General features: G+C 36.5%; 1 protein-coding gene across 1 annotated transcript; it reads left to right on the forward strand.

Annotated features, from left to right (window-relative positions):
• The first annotated feature begins 8,943 nt into the window (after positions 1-8,943).
• Positions 8,944-15,402, forward strand: LOC120631670 (ice-structuring protein 4-like). Its single transcript, XM_039901342.1, has 3 exons — positions 8,944-8,966; positions 10,156-10,534; positions 15,234-15,402. Exons 2-3 carry the CDS (start codon positions 10,225-10,227, stop codon positions 15,281-15,283), a joined length of 360 nt encoding a protein of 119 aa, XP_039757276.1. The 5' UTR covers positions 8,944-8,966; positions 10,156-10,224; the 3' UTR covers positions 15,284-15,402.
• The last annotated feature ends 2,201 nt before the right edge of the window (positions 15,403-17,603 follow it).

Consider the following 17,603-nt stretch of genomic DNA (forward strand, 5'->3'; position numbering starts at 1 on the left):
TGAGTTATTTTATAAATAAGTATAAAGTTTAGAGTTCCATTACGATGTTATGTAAACGTTGAATGGGTTCTCTATTTATCGTTTAAAGAGGTATTTTATACACACAATCTTTCAACCCTGATTTCACCCGATCAGGGGTGGTATTTTGAAAAAATGGTAAGTAATTTATAAACTGGCCCTGATTGATTTTTAAGTCCATTTTGAGATGACAAATTTCATACCTCAAAATATTGACGACAAAAATTGCACTCAGGAGAATTTTAAGCTGGGCTAAATGTTCCTCGTCGAATTTCGAACGACGTCGTCTGCGAACACAACATACCGTTCGCTTTTGGTGGCCGATCCTAGGTGGGTCATAGATGACAGTTTTAGGAGACAAGTTTACTTATCATTAGTTGTAAGCATGCGTTTCGTAAATAATGATTGATTATGGAACATACTCGTATAAAATCGCGTCTATTACAAATAAATACTTAAGTAAAATAGGAACTATTTAAACAAAATTAAATGTAACAACCTTCTCAATCATATATCTCTGACTGTCCCGCGCCGGTACACCAGAAGTTGCAAATCCACAAATTTTTTTCATATACCATTTACTAAATCCCATCTCGGAAAACAAGCGCCTATTATACGTATTTGTGCGAAATACAACGATTTATCTAAAAAGATACCTAGCATCGATATCTTCCATGACTCACCCACAGCTTTTAGAAAAAAAACTCACCGAACACTTATCGGTGAGTTAAATTTTGTGTTAAATTTTTTTTTTTATTTTGCAAATTAAGTTTATATGACGCTTTGTCAATGCTATGTGCACTTGTCATTGACGTGCATATCAGTCCATGTGTTTGTGTGTGTGCTATGTTTATAAAACGTGTAATATGCATGTTGTTAGTGCTCTTAAATAAATAAATAAATAAAAATAAATAAACTATCTTTGTAATATGATATCATACTATTCAATCTAGCACTGCTAGCTAGACTTACAAGATGACCGTCACGGATAAGGAATGAAATAAGAATTGTGTTGCCTGAAAGCCTAACAGTAAACAACAACTTGTTTTGTTCAGTGCATTTACTATAAGGGTGTTACCCATTTCTCACTATTATAACGTGCTTCCGAAAAGCCATTGCTAAGCAACAGTTAGAAGCGGTGATAGCGCAGTGGTTAGGAACTCGACTTCACTTTCGTAGGGACTTCGAATCGCACCTCTAACTTTTTAAAGTTATGTGCGTTTTAAGCAATTAAAATATCACTTGCTTCAACGCTGGCAACGCTGGCTGGCTTTAAGGAAAAAATCGTAAGGAAACCTGCATACCTGAGAGTTCTCCAAAATGTTCTCAAAGGAGTGTGAAGTCCACCGATCCGCCCGCACTGTGCCAGCGTGGTGGATCACGACCTTAACCCCTTCTCATTGTAGTAGGTGACTCTGTAGTGGGCCAGTAATTGGTTCATATGCTCAGCAACACTGCCTGCCTGGTAGAGATAGCGTTTAAGCGATAAGGCCTATTGTACCTTTTATTTTATTATTTTTTGTTTTTTACTTTGTTCTAATTCTTTGTATTTGGTGTACAATAAAGTGTATTTTGATTTGATTTGGTTTGAAATCTTTGCATTTACGATTGACACGTCCATCAACCTGAGGAGTGGACGAGGCCTTATGAGTATGTAATTTCACCGATTACCATGTTCTGCAGACTGGAACACTGCAATGCTGCTTGGTGGCAGAAATAAACATGGCAGTTGTTCTACCTTAGACAAACTCTGTCACAGAAGCTCTAATACTCACGAACATGTTTTGATATGAGACTACCGTGTCCAGTTTTATTTCCAAACTATAGGGACTGTAGGGATCCACTCACATAAGTTCGTAAGAATAAAGATACCAAAAACATGTCTGGAACCCGATTAGAGCGCGACTTACCGGGACGAACTGTGAATCCAAAACATCCAGGAACCGACTCAAACGCATACCTCGTTCCTTTGGTTTTGGTTAGAACTTGATTGCAGTACCAACTACTGGGTCCAATTAAAATAAAAACGATTGTATATATATCTCAAGTTGGACCTAATTACGCGACGTGTGCAAAATCTTTTAATTTTGATTTGACATTTTCGAATAACGTCAACAGTCGGGACTCGACATCGTCCTCGCTGGCGAAGAGGCTGTGCAGAGATTGATTATATGTCCTCACAGGAAGCGGTATCAGTGTAATCTGATCGTCAGGGTTGTGAAGGGTATGTATAGGCTTACTATTGTTAAGAGTGTCGCGAGTGTCGAGTGTATTTTTACTCACCCAACACTTAGTTGAGTGAGTAAAAAAAAACCGCAACTATGAGGTGGTTGGGGTGTCGGAAGGCAGGCGAACGTGAGTTATATCGGCTCGCGGCATTTTTCTTACTTTTTATACCGTTGCATTTATATACCCGTCGTAACTTCTAAACGATAGGTGCAATTCAGTGGCGTGCATTGAGGGTATGCAGATGATATAAAATTAAGAAAATGATCACTACAAGTTATATATACTTAAGAGTAGGATTTTTTATAACTCTTACAATGCCTATCCTTAAGTTTTTTATAATTCGTACTGGTGATTTTCTTCATTTATAGATAGGTTTTCACCATCTTTCGATTGTACCCGTGTTTTGATTGACAAATTATAACAAAAAGCGGTTATTGTGACTTAACTATAACAGCTATATAACTTCGCGGACTTTTTTATAGGTAAGTAATGATGATTACTTTAAACATATAGTACATTATTTCATGTATAAACAATAATTTCCGCGTCGCACGGCAGTAAAGTTTTAAGTCTCTTCGATTTTTTTTGACATCTTTAACAAACATCGTTATATTTCAGCCCATTTCCTGCAGAGTATAATAAATTATATACTAAAACAACCTTTTGGGTGAGTCATTCTGTCCATTAATGAAAACGGCATGAAAATCCGTTTTTTCGCACCCAGGCAGACACTTTATAATATGTAAAGAAGAGATCAATGTAAGGTGGTATAGGTGATGATAGCTATCTTTTTCTAGCTAGGAATCAGGGCTGAAAAGTATAAATGTGGGTAGAACTTTATGCAGCGCGTGTAAAATTCGCCCTTGATCGCAAGTGCATTACTCACTTAGCTTTTGTTTAATAGCCGAATTCACGATAAATATCTCGTGAACGTTCAAGGAAAATTCTACATCTGATACATAATTTCAGAGAAATATATAATTCATGCTAACTTATTGTTATTCCCCGTGAATATTTTATATTTATATATATTTATTTTTATTATCTTATACTTTATTACACTATTTAGTTTTTTGCGGTAATGCGCAATGGTTAAACCCAATGAAAATAGAACCAGTTAGTCACCGATGCGCTTCGTGAAAATTCCAGAAGCTTCTGAAGAAACATATTGAGTCTAGCTGTTTCCCGTGGTTTCGCCCGCGTTGTAAGGAAATGTTATGAACTCTTTTCCCGGAACTTACAGCTCTCAACCCATGTATCCAAATAAACATCATCATCATCCAATCAACCGACTGCCGTCTACTGCTGGACATAGGTATTTTGTAGGGCGTTCCAAACTCCACGATTCTGGGCCGCTTGTTTTCAGCGCCTCCCCGCGACTTTTTTTGATGTCGTATGTCCACCTGGTTGGGGGTCGACCAACGATGCGCTTACCGGTGCGGAGTTCAGTTTTCAGGTTAATATATAAAATTCAAAATTCAATACAAAATTCATTTCTTTCAAGTATAATTAGGCCAATTAGTAAGCACTTTTGAAACGTCAAGTCAGTCTGTTTGTCAGTCTCTACCAACGTTCCAGATGGCAGATTCCACTGAGAAGAGCCGGCAAGAAACTCAGCAGATTGCTATCTTTCAACATCATTTTAAAGTTTAACAATCTTTAAACTCTTTCTTTTTTCTTGAATATTTCTGTTTTGTGAGAGATGAGAGCGGAGTGGCCTGCTTCTAAGCAGCCTTGTCAATTCATTTATTCATTCAGTAACCACGATTTGTTAAATGTCTTTTCATATATTGTTTAAACTTAGGTAAAGGCAGATCTAACATTACCTTCGGTATCATGTTATAAAAGCATATACCTACCCATCCCCACAAAGGATTTCTGTACTTTTCTCAGACGATATGCAGATATCACTAATTTATTTCCGTTTCTAGTTAGTCGACTGTTTGTATCGACTTTTTGTTTATAATTACTTATGTTTTGTTTAATAAAAATTATTTTATTATAAATATATTGCGAGGCTACTATAAGTAGGTATACCTATTTCTTTAAATTTGGTACGAAGGGTTTCGCGTGATCCAAGTTTATATATCGATCGCACAGCTCTTTTCTGTAGTATAAATATAGTTTCTATATCAGCAGCTCTGCCCCATAACAACATCCCATACGACATTACACTATGGAAGTATACAAAATAAACAAGCCTAGCAGTTTCAACACCTGTTAACTGTATATTATTGTATACTAACTGGATATAGGCTGAGAGATTTCGATGCGTGCGATGTGTGAACGGTAAACGTTACGCCAAAACGATGGAAGTATGTCGGATTTATCGGAATTCTTCTTTAAAGTTCTAATAAAGTCCGCGACATCATACGACCATTTTAAAGAGAAACTTCTTTAGAATCGTTGTGATTTCAAACTCGATGACACGAAAAAATAAGTCCATTGAGACACAAACACTTAAATGTATAGGACAGAGTGAGATAGAAAACATTATACATTTTTTTACCTATTCTAGTTACCATGGAAATTAAATAATAAACCTTACATTTATCCTAATAGTTCTGATACTCTACATCCACCTCAATCTCTGGTAAGCTTCTTTTCAGAAGTTACACTTCTGCCATGTGTGAATAAGTTGCACAGGATTTTTTTTTTAAGTTTTACTCATACGCGGTCTGTGTCTATAGTCCGCTAGTAGAAGGTATTTTGACAATAAGGACAAAACTATTAGGTTGCATAACATATATGGGTATCGTACCTACCACACTAAACGTTGTTAATGAATAAACAAATGCTGAAAAAACAGTCTGAGAAGCAAAAATCACTAGCGAGAAGCGTTTCCGAGTACCGGCAAGGCACTTGTGCATTGTGTTTGTTATCACTATAGATCGATGAGAGCACAAAAACCGATCGACGCACAATATATTATTTAGGCAACTACTTAAGGGCACGCCTTATGTTTATATTCTTCTATTTTTATCAGATATCTAATGTGTGCACCGTCGTCATTAAATGTCTATTAAAAATTTCTTTATTCATGTAGGCCTATCACAGGCACTTATGAAGCGTTCATACATATATATATATATATATTTTTTTTTTTTTTCACTACGACAATACACACATCGCCATCTAGCCCCAAAGTAAGCGTAGCTTGTGTTATGGGTACTGAGATAGCTGATGAATATTTTTTTATGAATATAATACACATAAATACTTATAATACAGATAAACACCCAGACACTGAAAAACATTCATGTTCATCACACAAACATTTTCCAGTTGTGGGAATCGAACCCACGACTTGGACTCAGAAAGCAGGGTCGCTGCCCACTGCGCCACTCGGCCGTCAATGTTACATAATTGTAAGGGGATGGTGATAACTTCGTACGCCAACTTAAACGTGAAGCTACGAGGGTTCCAAACGCGCCCTAGACTAGGGCGCGTTTTGAGAGAAGAGCCCACAACAAACTTAGCCGGATAATTTTTTTTTGTTATCACCATCTCACCGTTTAAAATTTTATGTAGGTAGGATCCGATAGCTTAATGTTCTCCCCCAGGCACGGAGATGAATCACCGTCAAAAAGATAGCCCTTGACTGCAATCTCACCTGGTGGAACGGGCTAACATGTAAGGGTTATGGGTGGGCGGTTACTTTCAACGAATAGCCCTAATCGGTTTCTATGTGGCTTCGTACCGGAACGCTAAATCGCTTGGCGTGCCAGCTTTATTGGCAGGGTGCTAACTAGCCACGGCCGTAGCCTTTATTTCTATGATCTGGTCCGTTAGATCAGACCAGAGAAACTTCAAAAATTAAAATTTCGAATAAAAGCTCCGTGCAAGTATTGATTAATTATAAGCAAAAAACTTCAATACCTAACAATGAATGGCTTGACCCAGGATTCGAACCTAGGACCTTGTAATCCATAACCGAAGAAGCTAACCTCTAGACCACTGAGGTTGTAGTAAATAACACATTAAAGGTCAAAAATATTACGAAAATGATATAAGTCCTTTACCCCTATACTACCTTTGTTTAAAGCAGTATTAATTGAATACTGCTTTAAACGAAAGTATATGTTGACCACGGAATTAAGAAAAAACAGAAAACGTGTACACAAATAATATTAAAGCATCAAAAACCACTCCACTTCAGTAGTGTTTCTCAAACAGACGGTTCACTTTATACAGTTAGTTAATAGTAATTGTTTTTACCTCTAATGTTCTAAACGTTTACCAAAAAATAGGGAAATAGGAAAACGTTTGTGAGCTAGTAAAATTCCGTGGGTGTGAAGAGAGACGTGCTCGGGACATTTTCTCTGTTTTTGGACACAATGCACTGCATGCAATAATGGCTGAATGAGGATTCTGTATTTTCTTAAGTCTGAGTTGTTGTCGTTATGTTTCAGAATTATAACCCTTATTTCTAGGACCACAACCATAGGGTGTGTCAATTAACCGTAATTTTAAAATGCTTTAAGCGATGCTTATAAAACCCCAATAGGAAAAGTAAATTAAGAACTAGACACTGTGCACGTCCTGCGCTTTTACATGAATCTTTTTAACAATTTTTTTTTTAAATCTATGAATTTAACATAGAAAAAACAAAGAAAGGTTTCAATTTTGGAATAAAGAGTTTTATCGTACACCTACGCCGTTGGCAACCAATAAATTGGCATTATATTGACAATTTAGAATTAAATAAATATGTACTAAATAAATAACTATAAACCAATCCTTTTTTACCTAACCTTAACGACGTATGAGCTAAGTACCATTTTTCCTGTAACAAATGAAGTCGGAACCTTAACGAAATTAGCGTAAAAAATATCGCATGCAAAAACTGAAGAGTCTTGTAAACATTGCCTGCCCATGACATAAGCGGGTTCGTATATAAGGTGCCGCAGGACACTCGATGGGCACAGACGGTTTTGGTCAGTCGACATGGCAAGATTCGCAGTTATTTGTTTGGCCCTCGGGGTCTGTGCTTTCACGCAAGCAGCGCCAGGTATGCACCATTGTTTTTACGACCTCCTTGGCACAGCGGTTAGCCCGGTGGTTTTATGGGGGAGATCCTAGGTTCGATCCCAATTTTTGGGAATTTATAATTATTGATACCATATCATTCTAAGCCTATACGTCTCACTGTTGGGCCTATATTTCTTATAGAAAAAAAATTTCGTACTTTTTGCTCTCAGAATGAGAATGATTTAGACCGTAGCCCACCTCTTTAGACAAGTGCGGAGAATTCTCAAGCCATGTAGGTTTCTTAAAAATGTTTTCCTTTCCAAAAGCAAGTGATATGTAATTGCTTAAAACGCACATTACTCCGAAAATTTAGAGCTGGAGATCGAACTCGCTATATCCGAAAGGTGGGCTGACAATCTTACCACAAGCTCCAAATATCGACACAGGGTATGGTGAAGATAATTTTTTTTTTAATACTCTTGACAATCGCTTTTAAGAACCGTGTTAATTGCAAAATAAATAGTTTCCTACTTTCTAGCTTTTATTTTTTTTAGTTTACTGATTAATTCATTGTTTATATAGTTTATATGCCTCTGGTCTAGCGGTTAGCAAGTTTAGCTACGGTTCACGGAAGCCTGGGTTCAAATACCGGATCAGGTCCATAATTGTTAGGTACTGAGTTCTTTCTCTCAAAAAATTTTCATTATCAATCCGGAGTAAGAAATTGGCTGTGTCAAACCCGTGCTTCAGAGAGCACGCTAATCCGTCGGTTCCGGTAATTATCACTAACTTATGATGAAAAGTCGGTGGATCTATGCTCTAAAACCATGTCTAATATGTGAGGAGGACTGTGTCTAGCACAGATCGTTTATAGGCTGCGGATGAACTGCTCTGCCTGTGAAATTGCCATTAAAACCGGTCCAGCTGTTTCGTAATTTATTTGGAACAAATTGACAGACCCACATAAAAACTGTTAATATGAAATAATTATTATAAACAAAATTTATTTATTTTTATAGATGCATACAGCCATCCAATACCTACTTATGTCCTAACTTATTTGACTATTCTAGCATTATTTGCAGTTGTTACATAATGACGGCTATTTAACCCTAATTTTTTTTTTTTAGTAACACAATTCAAAAATACCAGAAAACAATATACTTGAATAAAAGTAATAAAAGTTGATACTTTATGTAAATAATGTAAATCACGATGATATAATGATAAAATGTACCCTGCCTACATTTTATTCATGAACGCAAATTGCCTTTTAAAAGAAATGTGTTTTTCTGTTCTATTAAATTTGTTTTCCCCACCTACGGGGCGAGCATGTGATGTTTTCCACCACTCCACCACTCTCCGTTTTAGTCGTATTTAGTGTTACTTCAGTACTTCTTATCGTTATACAGGAACATTATAAATTAACTACAGTGCACGGGTTTGGGGGGGTTCGGGAGTTTAGACTGGATTGGTGGACTTGTTGGAATTGTGAATTGGTGGAATTGTGCAAAAACTTTTTGCACAATTCTCAGACATGCAGGTTTCCTCACGATGTTTTCCTTCACCGTTGAAGCAAGTTATATTTTAGACACATAACTTAGACTACAAACAGTTCAAGGAAGTAAATTCATTTTTATTTTCATCAGGCTACGGCGGTGGTAGCATCGGCAGCGGCGGTGGTGGTGGTTACGGCGGTGGCGGCGGCGGCGGTTTCGGCAGCGGCCACGGAGGCGGCCATGGCGGTGGTCAGTACCACTTCTTATTTGCTACTCTTCCCACGTTTATTGTTAAAGATTAACAATAATCGTAACTATATAGTTGCCAACATTTAAGAGGGTTCTACGTGATAATCCCTCAGTGCCTCAAGACTAAATTTTTTGAACAGTGCGTGTTGCCAGTGGTGACTTACGGATCCGAAACTTGGTCGCTTATTATGGACCTCATAAGAAGGCTCAGAGTCACTCAGCGGGCGATGGAGAGAGCTATGCTAGGAGTATCTCTACGTGATCAAATCAGAAATGAGGAGATCCGTAGAAGAACTAGAGTTACCGAAGTTGTCGTAGTATATTTAATTAATCTTCTTACCTATTAACATTATAAAAAGGTATTACTTTCAGAACTGTCAGATTTCTTAACAGATTTAAGATCAAGAAAAATGTATCTATTTAGTCAGTGACTAAATAGCACCAAAAAACATACTTAATTTAAGTGATGAAAGGCTGACACCAACGAAACTTATCAATTTTAGTACAGGGAGCTGTTAATTTAGTCTTGCTCCTCAGTAACTATTCTACCAAAGAGCATCAACACAGTTGCGTTGACAGATGTGGTTACCTAATGCTGTGGTTGTGGGACAACCACAGTTTGTGGTTAAAACCAAGACGACTAACCAAGTTTCTAATACGAAAATAATACGAACCAGGAACCAAGGATGTGGTACGCTTCCCCGGTATCTGGTAGCAGTGGTAGCTGGAAGCCTCCAGCTACCACTGCTACCAATTATTGATTTAGCGTTCCCGTACAACGCCGCCTATCAACCGATTACTAACGGTTACGGGTTTACGGTATACCCGTAAATCCGTATCTGTTAGTTTACCCTTAACCCTTATATAGCTACAAGGGTGCCAAGTGTGAGATTTTCTACCAACGTTAAAAATAAGCAATTCGTCACTGAAAAGGGCCTCCAGCGATAATATCTTTTCCCAGGTACAAATACTATATGGCCTTCTTTCGATATCATATAAATGATAATTAACTTGCGCGCGTTCGAACAAGTTAACGTAGGTAAAAAATCTTGCCCTAGGCACCTAATTTAGACTGGAATATCCAGTGATATTACCAACATTGGTAAAAGCTAACTTGTCAACTATAAATTAAAAAAAACAAATGTGCACCATTTTGTTTAGTTAAATCCTTTTAATGTCATGTTGACAGGTGGTGGTCTTGGCAGTGGAGGAGGCGGTGGACATGGCGGCGGTATTGGTGGGGGAATAGGCGGTGGTAATGGCGGTGGACTTGGCCACGGCGGCGGCGGTGGACTTGGCCACGGCGGCGGCGGCGGACTTGGCCACGGCGGCGGCGGCGGACTTGGCCACGGCGGCGGCGGAGGCGGACTTGGCGGTGGCAACAGCGGCGGACATGGCGGAGCTCACGGAGGCGCTGGCGGTGGCAGTATTGGCGGAGGTCTTGGCGGTGGTAGCGGTGGATACGGTGGCGGCGGTCAAGGTGGGCACGGTGGTTTCGGCGCAAGGGCAGAGTCCAGCGCGAGTGCGTCCGCCGGTGCGGGCGGTTACGGACAAAAGGGCGGATACGGGTAAGCAAATTAATTTAATGCAGCGTAACGGAGGCCGCATAGTTTATTTTTTTTTAAAACCCGTGCAGAAACCCGTTGATTTCCGAACTAAAAAGTATCCGATTTCCGTCACCAGGACGCAAACTATCATAATCGACATCACTTCAATCGGATGACGTCCACTGCTGGACATAGGTATTTTGCAGGGAGTTAAAAAATCCACGGTCCTGGGCTCCCAGCGGCTCTGTGCCACATAGACAAAAGGGCATATAAAGTATTTGTATAAATATGAAGTTCAGACGAGTGAGGCTCTATTAACATTACCAAGTATAAAACTTTATATGCAAATACTTTGCTTGCGAGTAACGTGCTATAAATATTGGATATATTGGAAGCAGGCGGTACTTTGCGCAAATCCAAGATATATTATGAAAATTAAGCTTAATTTGCTATACTCCACGAAAAGTGGTAGAATCTGTACGGTGTCATGTATATTGTCTGCAATCCTTATACTCCACACCATACAGATCTTCGGCAATGTACCAATATACGCACGTTTCGCTTAAACCGGAGCATCCGCAGGAGATTTTGACTTAACAATGAATACAACAACAATTATAATATTATTATTTTAATTCAACAACAATTATTCCGTAATGGTTTCGCGCGTAAGTGGTCGTGCCAAAGATCTGTTTCGTGTGGAGTATAAGAATTGAAGAAATTATAAATTACACCATACAGATTCTCCTGCTTTTCGCAGAGTATAGCAAATTAAGCTTCATTTTCAAAATTATGCTATAAGTACTAGTACTCGTAGAGCTGTATTTGGCGGCACTTGTAAGAGCCTTGCATTCCCTGTAAAGTGTTTCTCTGTTTATAGACTTTCCATTTACAATCAAGTGGGCCATTTGTTTGGTCCGTCAATATATTAATCTATAAAAATATAAGCTCATTGTTTTATATACACGCCCTTGTTTCGGTAACAAGTTGCTTTCATAATAATTGTGCTACTTCCAGCTTAACAAAGCCTGAATTATAAAACATCCTGTGCAATTTATTCACACACGGCGGAAGTATAACTTCTGAAAAGTAGCCTACGAGAGATTGAGGTGTATTTAGAGTATCAGAACTATTAGGATAAATGGTAGGTTTATTATATAGTTGCCATGGTAACTAGGATAGGTAAAAAAATTTATAATGTTTTCTATCTCACTCTGTCCTATAAATTTATGTGTTTGTTTCTTTGTCTTATTCGCTTTTTTTTATTCGGTTTCCTTGGTAAATTGAATAGGAAAAAAACAGATAAATTAGTATGTATATTTCTGTCTCATTCTTTGCCGGCTTCATCCTACACATTTTATTTGTGTCTCTTACCTGTAGTTTTTTTCCGTTGCATACGGTTTGAAATCACAACGATTCTAAAGAAGTTTCACTTCAATAAATTGATTGCATTTAAAGATGCTACACAAAAAGACTACCATGCCTGATAGTGTTATAATAAGAATAATATAAGAGATGATAGCCTAGTGAATAAGGCTACGGCTTCTCTTTTGAGGAGTCCGAGTTCGATCCTCGGCACATACATTTAACTTTTCGGAGCTACATGCTTTTTTAATTCGAGCAATTTACTTTCTCAAAGTCGTGTGAAGGCTACCAATCCGCAATTGGTCAGGTCTCATTCTTAGAGAAGACCCGTGCCCTGTAGTGGGCCGGCAACTGGTTGAAAATGCTGATGTTGATGATGATGATTTTTCAGCAGAATATACGCAAATTTTTCGTCGTCTGACATGCAGTTTTTATTCCAGTCCGATTCGAGACAACGCATATCGTAAAAAACTGACTCGCAGACAGATGTCGACGGAAATATTGTTAATATAGCAAACGCCAGCTTTTTCACACAGCTGAATGTGTTTGGAATAGTACTCCAAACTTCCAGAATTTTATTGTTGGCATTTTTGTTTGTTCCTCCTGATAGTCTTTCTGATTCAATTAACTCCAACTCTTGCCTTAGTTTGATAAACTTTTGAGTCCATATTGTACTACATTGGAAATCAATCAGTGTCATTTCAAATTCATCAATGTCCAACCAGGCAAACTTAGACAAATTCAGTTTACCAAATGGAATCATATCAGGGTACATAATAAATTTCAGCGTATCCGATAGCTCTCTAAACTGCGAAAAGACCGACGACAATCCTATGCTACAATCATTTATTATTGAAGAAAAATTTTCAGAGGCGTTTGCTTCGTTCAGGATTTCCTGCGAATCTAAATCGTTTGGCAATGTTTGCAAGTTTGGAAAGAACTTATACTTTTTGGAAACGATATCATTTCTTAATAATTGCAGTTTAGCCTCAAAAGCGCAGGTGAGATCTGACATAATTATAACAGTTTTGTCTGCATCTTGAAGCTTTGCATTGAAGTCTTTGAAAATCTGACATAAATCAGTTAAAAACATTAACTTAGCAAGCCAAGTAATATCCATCAATTGTTGTAAATACTTTTCATTGTTTTGTTTTTGTAACAACAGTTTTATTTCTTCTAAACAATCAACGAATCTTTGTAGTACTTCACCGCGGCGCAACCAACTAATTTTCGAATTTGACTCACGATCAGTGGACAATGTGTACACTTCGTCCAGAAAAGCAAGAATTTTTGTATTGTATTCTAATTGTCGATAATTACAGAAATTTTTAGGCAATAAATGCTTCACTAAATCATAAACAACTTTCAATACAGAAGTAATGTGGCTGTAGCTTGCCCCTAAGAAGAGTCTTGTTGGACTTATGATGCAATCAAATTCAAGAATTGAATGGCTCACGTTATTCTTTGATGGCGCGGTAACACCATTTATTATTTTCTTCATATCAGGATAATCTTCTGTCGTTATAGAAACAATTTTACTAGTGTCTATTTTTTTCTCAGTCAGTGCTTTCTTAGTTAGAGCTAACATATCCATGTCCTTGGAACATGTGAATGACATTAATTCTTCTTTGATCTCGTTAACTGCACAATATCGTGCAATGATAGCTAATCGAGGAGTTTGGTCCATTCGTCTGTTGTCGAGAAATAACGACACAAACGGAGAGGATTTAATGTCATTTTTTTGTTGTTCTATGACATTTTCAGCGAGTTTATGGATTTTATCTTTTATTGTATGCTTAGATAAAGGAATATTTTCAATACACTGGATTAGTTTATCTTTATGTTCAAAGTCTGCAAAGATTGTTTCGGCACACGCTAGCCAGGCTTCTTTTAAAAACTCTCCGTCGTCGAAAGGTTTACCATACCGCACAATGATATTTGCAGCCGTAAAACTTGCATCACTGGTATCACAAATGTCGCATGTAGATGCAGTCGGTTTATTTTCTAAACTTGTCATATTAAATATAATAAAATTTAACACGTATAGAAACTACACGTTATTGGAGCACACAAGACATTCGCACGACTAAGTTATATATTTGAGTTATTAAACTAATAATATAATAATAATCAATACTAATCACTGATTAGATAACAAAGTTTCACACCCCGCCAGATATTTATGCATAATGCACGGGTGATAACTTGATAAGAACACAAGAATGCTATATAGTAACATACTTACTATTTAATCAATTCTTGCAAATTTGAACACTGACGTTGACAGTAGATTGTGTAGGAATGTATTTTAATTATTGTGAAACAACTTGTTATGTACCCAGAATTCTAGAAAACAAATTATTGTTATGCATAGATGCTAGACATATTGTATAATTCGAACTATTAATCACAACAACTTAATCAGTAACTCAAAAAATTTAATTGCGGATCGTTTAGATCTTTTAAACTTATCTCTATTTTAAACGTTGTAAGTAAAATATCTATGCCAACAAAAAAACTTCTGAGGTTTTTATTACACAGAACAGATTTCTTTGTGTTGCTATACATTTATCTCTGTTGTATTTACGTATCTTACTTTACCGAAACTAACTTACACCGTACCGACCTACCGAGCCTTTCAGCCCCCTTAATACCTATCGGTGCACCATTCCAGTTTGTACAGAAGAGGCCGTCCAGTTTGAGCATTTTATGTAAGAAACTACTAAATAAATAAATCTGGGATGCAATGCTGCATACCAATAGTTATTAGGCACTTTAGTAAAACACCTGGATTTGGTACCCCTCACAATATCTGAACTCTGGTAACCGATATACGTCAAAGTCAATAATGGACATAGAAAAGGAGAATTTCGGAACACGGTTTCGTTTGGTGCCTCATTCAAATTGGTATCAAAAATTAACATTTTATTTTTAAAAAAAAACCTCTCAAATCCCAAGCTCTTTAAATGAAATAGATTAGTGGTTCTAATATATTGTGAACAGTACCATCAATAGGTAGGTACAATAATCGCATATGTCAAAACTAACCTTAATTCACGAACTTCATTTGCATGTAACTCTGAAATCCGGCGAACTAGAGTTTTAATGTTTTTGGTAATGTATTGTAATTATTAAACCCTTCAAAATGAGACAAATGCCAAGAAGGCACCTTATAAGTACTATGTGAAACCAAATACTACACCCGGCATTCTCCTTTATTGATAAACATTATTTGATTTGTGTTACCGATTTGTAAATAGTAATTGCTTATATTAGCCATTTATTTACAAATGGTTGTTACATTATGTTTGATAGTTTGTGATTCAAAATAAAATGTTGTTTCCTTTATTTGCAGACGCTGATGCAGCACAAGATTTAAGTAACCACTTCGCAAACTATTCGTGAATGAACCTCAAAATTACCTATAGTGATAAGCAAACACAATGTGATATATAGAATAAACAGTTCGCCATAATATTGTACTTACATAATATTATGATACAAATAAATCCAGTTACATACTTTTAAAACCGTTTTTCATTAATTTATCATGGTTTTATATTACCTATAAATTTTATTGCGTTGCTAAAAATGGTGTAAATGCAGGCGCAGATATGGAGATAGGGGGCGACGAGGGAAGGGTTAAGGGTATATTTGCACACATTACCCACTAACCACCACTCCCGTCTCCTTCTCCCACTAGTAAGCGATTACCTACATTGTAATTGTCTGTGCTAACGAAGGATTCAAACATTAACTCCTTTTTGATTATCATCACGAACTATTGATGGGATCCTGAAGAAAGCGTCGAACTCTTTAAATATTATAGGTAAACCTACAGAGATTTGTGTTTTTTATTTATTTTATTCAACACAAGCGGTCCACGCATGAGTCAATCGAGAAACTAGAATAGATCTGATGCTAACATTATAATCATCGTGTCTAGCTATTTACCTACTATTATTGTACGATGTATACTGAGTTAGTAAGTTGACATTATTTAAGTTGATACATACATACATCCATCCTCACAAACATTCGCATTTTTAATATTAGTAGGATAGTACGCATGCCTTCGAGCGTTGTCCCATATGCCTTGCGACTTGCTGTTATTTGTGAGGAGTTATGTCTTTTATCCCGACAATATTTATCAGATCTTCATTAAAATAAGACAAAACATGCTTGATAGTATACAATAAGAATTTTGAAAATAGGTTTAAATTTCACGGAGCTACGAAGTAAAATTGATAAAAACTTTCATCCCATTTCCCGGAGGAAACTTATTGTTCAACGGTATAAAAAGTATCCTATATGTTAACTCGGAATATCACCTACCACTTTACCAAATTTAGGAACATTTTTGCCCGTTTTTGCAACATTTTTTATTGTTTCTCTTGCTCCTATTGGTCTTTGCGTACTTGTATATATAGCCTATTTCATTCTCAACAAATGTACAGTCAGGCTATCAAACAAAAAAAGATTTTTTAAGTTCGAACCAGTTTTTTTTAGATTAGCGCGTACAGCCAACAAAACTCTTACTGATTTATGTAACACAACACATGTCCTTCAAAAGTCATTGGTAACACATATTTCGCTACCGAAACATCCTAAGTAATTTTTCATTCCACAACACAATTGAAAAGACAGTTGCATTGCATTCCATTCTGCAGTACGTAGAGAAATGAAACATTATATATTTTTAGCTTATTTAATTTTTAATTAGTTTCCTAATTTTAAGATCCTTTCTTTTTTTTCTTTTTTATAGTTTAATTCCTGTGTTGTTTTTTCCCCAAATAAAAGATTTATTATTATTATTATAAGATGAGTGTAGAATAGGTGAGTGAGAGTTTGAGAGGTATTTTTTTTTATTTCTAAATAATGAAATTTTTATTTATTTATTTATTAGCTTTTCAAGGGACACAAACAGTATTATTACACATAAAAGAAATGCCGTATTTTTGTATCACATAAACCAATGAAGTTTCTACAACTTGGTTATACATATAATACGATAACATTAACCACAATTGCTTAGGAATAAGTACCTAGCAAGCAATTATTATACAAAAAAAGAAAAAAATAATAATTTAATTAAAACAAAAATGAAAAGCAAAAACTTTAAAGCTTATAGTACTTATTTTGTCACAATAAATTTCCTAAAAGTGCCAATTTTGACATGAAAAATGTCCAATATTTGTTGATAAAAGCAGTGCACGCAATAAAAAGTTATTTGCCGAATACCTTGTCTTCCATCTAGCCCACGCAAAGGGAGGTTTACGCCTTGCATTTAACCTACGACATGCAAAATCGATATTACTTAGAAATAAGCATGGTTGTACTTACATGAAATAAGGGCAAAGACCACCTCACAATGGGCCCCACATATATTTAAAATACTGGCCACATATACCTACAGACCGTTATAAGTACATCAGGCTGCAAATAATAATAATAATAATTGAACAAAATCCATATTGAACTTAATATTATAAATTAGAGTATAAAGTAACTTTGTTTGTCCTTACTTTACGCCCTAACTAAACATCTTATCGACTTGATTTATGGCATAGAGTTAGTTGAAAGAAAGGAGAGTAACATACGCTACTTTTAATCCCAAAAAACAAATTATTTCCACGGGATTATATTAGTATTAAACGCGGGCGATGAACGCGGGCAATAAATAGCTAGTAGAATATAAAAGTGACGCCTGTTTGTGTCCAATACT

The sequence above is a fragment of the Pararge aegeria genome, chromosome 2 (assembly GCF_905163445.1).
Source record: "Pararge aegeria chromosome 2, ilParAegt1.1, whole genome shotgun sequence".
NCBI classification, from domain to species: Eukaryota; Metazoa; Arthropoda; class Insecta; order Lepidoptera; family Nymphalidae; genus Pararge; species Pararge aegeria.

Coding starts and splice junctions, on each gene's coding strand:
- LOC120631670 (XM_039901342.1), top strand. CDS start 10,225: ATGGCGGTGGACTTGGCCACGGCGGCGGCGGTGGACTTGGCCACGGCG. Junction 10,535..15,233: donor GGACAAAAGGGCGGATACGG/GTAAGCAAATTA, acceptor CTTTATTTGCAG/ACGCTGATGCAGCACAAGAT.